Below are 7,374 nucleotides of genomic sequence, written 5' to 3'. Positions count from 1 at the left end.
CAAAAAAAAAAAAATCTTCTTTTGTGTTCAACAGAAGAAAGAAACTCATACAGGTGTGAAACAACTTGAGGGTGAGTAAATGATGACAGAATTTCCATTTTTGGGTGAACTATGCCTTTAACATATTAGATATTTTTACTGTTAAAAACAATAACTCATGCTCTTCATAATTGCTTTTTAGTGTGTGTGTGTTGTGGCCAATGATCTGGTGTCCATTTGCCGTAACAGTTTTTACTCATTTTGTCTTCCAAAATGCATCCACACACCTAATCTATGTTACAATATTATTTTCTAAATACAGGTGCATCTCAATAAACTAGAATGTCGTGGAAATGTTCATTTATTTCAGTAATTCAACTCAAATTGTGAAACTCGTGTATTAAATAAATTCAATGCACACAGACTGAAGTAGTTTAAGTCTTTGGTTCTTTTAATTGTGATGATTTTGGCTCACATTTAACAAAAACCCACCAATTCACTATCTCAACAAATTAGAACATGGTGACATGCCAATCAGCTAATCAAAACACCTGCAAAGGTTCATGCCATGCCGAATTGAGGCAGTAATTAAAGCTAAAGGAGCCCCTACCCCTACATGTACAGTAAATTAACATACTTTCCAGAAGGCCAACAATTCACTAAAAAATTTTTTTTTATTGGTCTTATGGAGTATTCTAATTTGTTGAGATAGTGAGTTGGTGGGTTTTTGTTAAATGTGAGCCAAAATCATCACAATTAAAAGAACCAAAGACTTAAACTACTTCAGTCTGTGTGCACTGAATTTATTTAATACACGAGTTTCACAATTTGAGTTGAATTACTGAAATAAATGAACTTTTCCACGACATTCTAATTTATTGAGATGCACCTGTAGATGAGCACATGTTGTGTCTTTCTCTTTTACTGTCTTTCTCCAAAGCATTCCTCAGAGAAAATAAGAGACTACTTTTCTCAGAAGGCACTGTTGACCTTGTCTGAAATTGCAGAGTGGAGATTGGTATGGTTTTCTCACTTATTATTAACATTCAGTAGACAAGGTGAAGCCCAGGAAACTTCAGAGATTGTGGATGTGTTGTCTTGAGTAATGTTGATTTTATTCTTTTGATCTGCACCACTGTCTTTTTAAAAATTAATTAGCTTTGGTGATAGAAGTTACAGTTTTACAGTTATCCAGTTGTCTTGGAATTGATACATCAACTAGGCAATAGACTAAAATTAAGTGAAAGTGACGTGTGGCCAAGTATGGTGTCCCATACTCGGAATTTGTGCTCTGCATTTAAGCCATTCAAGTGCACACACAGCAGTGAGTAGTGAACACACAGCTGGAGCAGTGGGCAGACATTTTTGCTGGGGCGCCCGGGGAGCAGTTGGAGGTTCGTGCCTTGCTCAAGGGTCTCACCTCAGTCGTGTTATTGAGCGCTGTACATTCCCTCCCCCCACCTACAATCCCTGCCGGTATTGAGACTCGAACCCGCGACCTTTAGCTTACAAGTCAGACTCTCTAACCATTAGGTCATGACTGCCCCCTAAAATTATGTCATACTATTAAATTAAGGCTTAATAATAGGCATAAAAAATTGCATCTATTGTAGAAGTTACAAATAACAATACAGGTACCATTATAGGTAGCTAAAAATGAAGGTTTTAAAATAAGCTGTGGCATCAAAAGCCGGTGTGTGTAAATTGCATAACAACTGCTGCAGGTCAGGAGTCAGTAGTTTTAAATGCACAGACTTTAGTGTTATTGTCCAAAGGAGTTTGTATCAACAGCTAATCAAGAAAACACTGAATCAACTCTGATCCTAAGTTTCAGACTGATAAAAATGAAAGTATACTCTTTAGGCTTCAAATTCAGACAAGAGCACATGTTTTGCATTTCGAAAAAATTAATATTCATATTTCTGTTACAAACTATTGACATAAATTGTATGTAATTATGAGATTATCTATTTTTATAAAACCCCAACAGTAGACATGTTCAGACTGTGGGTGTTGCTGGGCGTGTGTCATAAAAACCACCATTTTATACAAGCCTAGCATATACGGACACTGACAATACAGAAATCAAACTAAATGTGTATCTAATAGAATTGCAGTGGTAATAAATACAATGTTCTTACACTGGTGTTGAAGTAAACATGTCCTGATCTGGTGATGCGCGCTTTGTTGCAATTTCTCAATACAAAGAGGACTGAAGAGAAGTTTGGGTCTCTTCTGACTCCATCCCTGTGAATAAAAATGCCTGAAAATAAATAAATGTAACCTGACAGAAAACTGTTTTGAAAACTGAAAAATGTTTGTTTACATAGCCTACTGATACACTTCCTGTCTTTTTTAAATGAATTGTCTGTTTAAATGAATTCCAAAAATCGACAATTTCAGTGGACATAACTGATTATAAGCAATAAAAAATATTTAGATATCTAAAAGAAGCTGTGAAAATATGTTAAATGTTTACCTGTGTCGGAACTCATTATTGTAGATGTCTTTGAGAAGTGTTCTATCAGTAATGGATCTCCTTTCGCTTTCCTCCAGAAACTCTATAAAGTCAAATCCAACTACACGCAATTCAGCCTTAGAGAGCTGATTATTTCTCTTTTTCCTGCTCATGTTTCTTAACTCTGGTTCCGTGAGCTCTGTGGTGATGTACAGATATCAGGTCAGTTATGATCTACACTGGTTTATATGAAACATGCGCAGCTGATTCTGCGGAAGCGGTAAGAACGAAGGAAACGAAACTTAAGGTCTATACGGTTGGATTATTCTTCTACAATGAAAACCCATTATATATGCACTTAGTTCACATCTGATAATAAAGGAGAACTATATAGGAAATGTACTAGCGCTAGGGGCAACAAAAATAAACGAAAGCACAAAGGGATGAGGGATGGGGTGCAGCCCACGGACATACAACGACGTTTCTTTACATTTTTACATTATTTTGCGGTACATTGCCTTATTGCTTCCCATTCAAAGAAAACTGGGAACTTACATTTCAGTTAAAATTGCATTTTATTTTGAAAAGTGGTACAGTAAACACTGATATACTTACAGAAATTGTTGGAAAATAATCTGTATCTTCCCCCTGTGTGTGTCTATATAATAATAATAATAGTAATAATAATACTTTTTTAAGCACAAATGTCTATAAAGTTAGTAGTATTCGGCAGTAGTATTAATATAATAACCCCTGAGGTGACCCTCTCTAAGAGAGAGAAAAACTTTTATTAGGCTACTAATATGACTGGAGTCTTTTTAAACATTGTAAACATTTTTTGGAAGTACAATTTAATCTATTATATAAAAAAAATGTTTGAGGAAAAATAAGTTATAAATTATATTTTAATTTGCCTTAAACCGGCATGAAGGGATGCATTGCTCTTATCAAACACTAGATGTCAGTCTTAACCTTTTTTTTTTTAATAATGGCCAAAAGTCTCTTGTAAATCAAATTAAAATGTATCGTTAAATGCACTTGATTAAACATTTGAACATTCATATTATATAGTCAAATCTATATTTAGCAGGTCTAATAATATTAACATTCTGACCAAATAAAATGAGTAAGTATATGTACCTACTGTAGCATTTTTTAATTCTCTAACCCCTACACACACTCTCTGTCTCTCACTGTGATAAAGGTGATATGAGTGGATAGATGTTAAGAGTGTGTCTGTCTGTGGTAAAGAGGCTGCTTGAGGTTCTTATCAGTTCCTGCTTTTGCCTCTTATGACCCAGACAGACTGGAGAGCCCCTCTTCAGCCGCCTGCCCTTCCCAGGATGAGTGCACCATGCTGGGCCAACACTCATCATTAGACCCTTATCTCCACCTGTGGAGGAATTCTCCAGCCATATAAGCAGTTCTCTTACTACTGTGTGCACGACAGATGAGGCCAAGTGTTCTATAGCCAGCATTTGAGTGTGTGCGTGTGTGTGTGTGTGTGTGTGTGTGTGCACATGTGTATACTTGTGTGTGTGTGTGGGATAGATGAAGTCTAAATTTGTGGTTGTAAGTAGTTTGAATGAAGGGTTTATGTCTGTCTTTGGTCTCTTTCTCTGACAAGATGTTAAAACTTCTCATCTCTTTCTGGCTTTGATGCTTTAAGACTCCATTTTTATAGACTGTTTGGACTGATAATCTCTGTTTACAAGCTTTACCTTTATTTACAGTGCTGTTTACGGGCTATTCTTCCTCTAAGTATTGGGAAAGAGAACAGGAAGGAGGAGGGATAGTGGGAGATGAGAGGAAAGGAAAGAGTGTTAAGGAATACAAAGTGGTGATGGGCAGGTTATGGTGTGTGTGAGTGAATGTGTATTGTAGATTGTAAAACTAGGAATGTCACGAGAGGGTTAAGAGCCATGTTGTACTTCCCCAAAAGTCATGATCAAAGGAGTGTCTGCCTGGTCCCTCATGTCTGACTCTAAGACTGGACCTGATCTCTTTCTTGTATAACTAAAACATCCATCACAGTGACATAAGCTGATCCATTCTCAGTGACAGTGATTTAAGATGATCTCTCTCCTTGAATTTGTCCCTTTTCAGTAAAGTGGTTTGAGCTGATCTCTCTACCAGTGACAGTGACCAGAGGGGATGCCTTTTTGTGGCAGTGTCCTGAGCTGGTCCCTCTCATTGAGTTTGTCCCTTTTTCAGTGGCTGATTTGAGCAGGTCTCTCACTTTGAGCTGATCCCCTTTTCAGTGGAGTGATTTGAGTTTATCTCTGTCAGAAACAGGGATTTGTGCTCTAATGAACTTTTCTGTTCACCCTATAAGCTATTTTCGGTGAATGTGTGAGACTTCTGATTTATTAGCCACAATATGTTATTAACTAGAAGAAGAATAAAGTGCAGTAAATGGTAAAACTATTTGTGCTGCAAACCAATGTGTTTATGATTATGGTAATAAATTAATATAACAAATACTAGATTGCAATATTAAGTAGCATGACTGAATGTTTTTGTACACCTAAAATATATGCAAGCGTCTGACAATGGAAGCCTTGTACATTCAAGTTACAAATGGCCGTGGCCGCATATATTTTAAAAATGAGGTGGATAAGTGACTTTAGTGATCCTTTTCAGTGACTTGATTTGAGCTTATCTCTGTCCTAGAGCTAATTCCTCATTCAGTGATAGTAATTTTAGCTGATCCTTCTCTTTGAAATTATCAGCCTTTCAATACAATGATTTGAACTGATCTCTCTATCATTGACCGTGATTTGAGCTGATATTTCTCATTGAGCTGATCTGTCTGTCAGTGACAGTTATTTAGGCAGATCCCCCGCTTTGAGCTGATCCCCCTTACAGTACAGTACAGTGATTTGAGCTAATCACTCTATCCGAACTAATTCTTTTCTATATGACAGTGACTTGAGCTGAATTCTCTATTTGAACAAATCTTTCTCTTGTTGACGGTAACTTTAGCTCATCCCTCTCATTGAGCTGATTTCTCATTCAGTGACAGTGATTTGAGCTGATCTCTCTCTGTGACAGTGATCCTTCTCTTGCATAGTTCAGACTCTGTGACAGTGACCGATCCCTCTTCCGTGTAACTCACTCTCTCTCGTCTCTTTTCTGCTAATAAATGGTAAATGCCTGTGTGAACAGAGCAGTGGGATCCAGAGCAGATTTTTTTTTTTACAACACTGTGATCTATCGACCATTAACAACAGGCTTAAAGCAGCCAACCCACATATCTCAGCATAACTCTGCACACCATGGAGAATATCACTGCATGATGGATTCGCTGGTGTAAATTAGAGTGCTGTGTGCATGTGTGTGTGTTTAGTACATATGTGTACTGGTATGGCTGGTTTGCTTCTAGATTACAGATATGTTATTACGTAAGACAGAGCTCTTTTTGGATGTATGTCTGACTGTCTGTCTATGTGCATTTGTGTGTGTGTGGGTGGAGTGAGATGGATTACATTAATACATGTGATATTAGCATAGCTAACAGGGCTCATTCTGAATGAAGCTTTGTAGATTGAGGCTCAAAACTTTTAAGAAGAGCATCTAAAATAGTGCTGACCTGTATATCGTTGAATGTTTATTTTCTCATTTAGCATATAGATGGTCTCAAGGCAAACAAACAAGCACTAAAGACCACAATATTTAATCTGATTTCTGTATGGTGATTCAGTGCAGGTGGCCACAAAGCTTCATGGTAGGCACCTCACAATGCAGTTTATATTAATTAATATATTTTTTATCTAGCAAAATAATATATTGTCAGTGCAAAACTGAATTCAGCATGTGTTTTAGTGTAAAATCCAGCATGATTGAACCTCTGTATGACTGCAGGATACAGGCTCTGAAAAAAAAAAAAGATCAAAGAGTTAAAGGAACTGGTATTAGTCTTGATTTTGTATTAGTGATTTGAAATGGCCCTCAGAGGGAAGAGATCCTTATCGCAGAGTGGGTCTACCTCACATCAGCACATGTAGGCCATGTGACGATCAAAAACTAACATGAGGGTAGAAAAACTCAAACAAATCCAAAGCAAAATATAGAAATGCCGAAACATTTGGGTCTGCATTTAACTTTTAGGAGATTTAACTTTGAGCTGGTTTAAGCTGGTCATGTGCTGGTCCTAAGCAACTAGCTCCTGCTCAGGACCAGCTTAAACCAGCTCAAACCAGCAGCCATGCTTCAAAACATACCTAATCAGCATATAATGGTTCTTTTAACAGGGGTACCAATTATCTTTGCAAAGATCCCAAGATGGTCAACAGCTATTTTATCATATATGAAATACATTAAATGTATGACCTGTTGAGTGTCTTCAGGGTTCTGGAGTAAATAACTACAAGTAACAGCATAATATTTTGAAGTATAGCATCACAGTAATCATAGTGGTTCAGCTGTTGTAAGGTTTATGATAAAAAAAAATTAAAAACTTTTACCAACTGATTTTTATGTTGCGGTGCGCATGCAGATTTACAACTGAATGAACTACTACAAAACTGTCCTCGTTGGAAAGTGAGTTGTTTTAGTTGTTTTCTAATTTGTTTGGGAAAAAATCACTGACTGATGTGCTGCACAGCATTTAGGTTTTTTTTTTTTTTTTTAACTGTTCATCACTTTCTGTCTTTGGTGCACTGGGTAGGTTAAGCCAAAGACTGCGTGAAGACTGATAACTGAATTATCTTAGGACTGATGTGTTACACGCCTGAATGCAAAGACATGTTATCTGAAAGCACTGTTATCAATGCAAGGTTACAGGGTCAGACAACACCTGAAAAAGGCACACACACACACACACACACACACACACATGCACATTTGTACACACAAACACTCACAGATAGCATAGACTGGTGTGAAAAGTGAGAGTTGGCAGGTGAAAAGAAACAAATGTCAAGTAGCAGGAATCA

At 37.0% G+C, this 7,374-nt stretch overlaps 1 protein-coding gene across 1 annotated transcript in view; it reads right to left on the bottom strand.

Annotated features, from left to right (window-relative positions):
* LOC107711943 (putative helicase mov-10-B.1) overlaps positions 1–2,646 on the bottom strand; it is a 23,839-nt gene extending 21,193 nt beyond the window's left edge. Inside the window, exons 1-2 of the mRNA XM_016517038.1 lie at positions 2,459–2,646; positions 2,121–2,226 (exon numbers count right to left, since the gene is read on the bottom strand). Coding sequence (XP_016372524.1) covers positions 2,121–2,226; positions 2,459–2,610 — 258 coding nt within the window. The 5' untranslated portion in view covers positions 2,611–2,646. The remainder of the gene's footprint in view (positions 1–2,120; positions 2,227–2,458) is intronic.
* Between the last annotated feature and the right edge of the window lie 4,728 nt (positions 2,647–7,374).

The sequence above is a fragment of the Sinocyclocheilus rhinocerous genome, unplaced genomic scaffold (genome assembly GCF_001515625.1).
Source record: "Sinocyclocheilus rhinocerous isolate Xijiao unplaced genomic scaffold, SAMN03320098_v1.1 scaffold1168, whole genome shotgun sequence".
NCBI classification, from domain to species: domain Eukaryota; kingdom Metazoa; phylum Chordata; class Actinopteri; order Cypriniformes; family Cyprinidae; genus Sinocyclocheilus; species Sinocyclocheilus rhinocerous.
The sequence above is the reverse complement of the archived record's forward strand: the minus strand, read 5'-3'. Positions and strand labels throughout refer to the sequence as shown.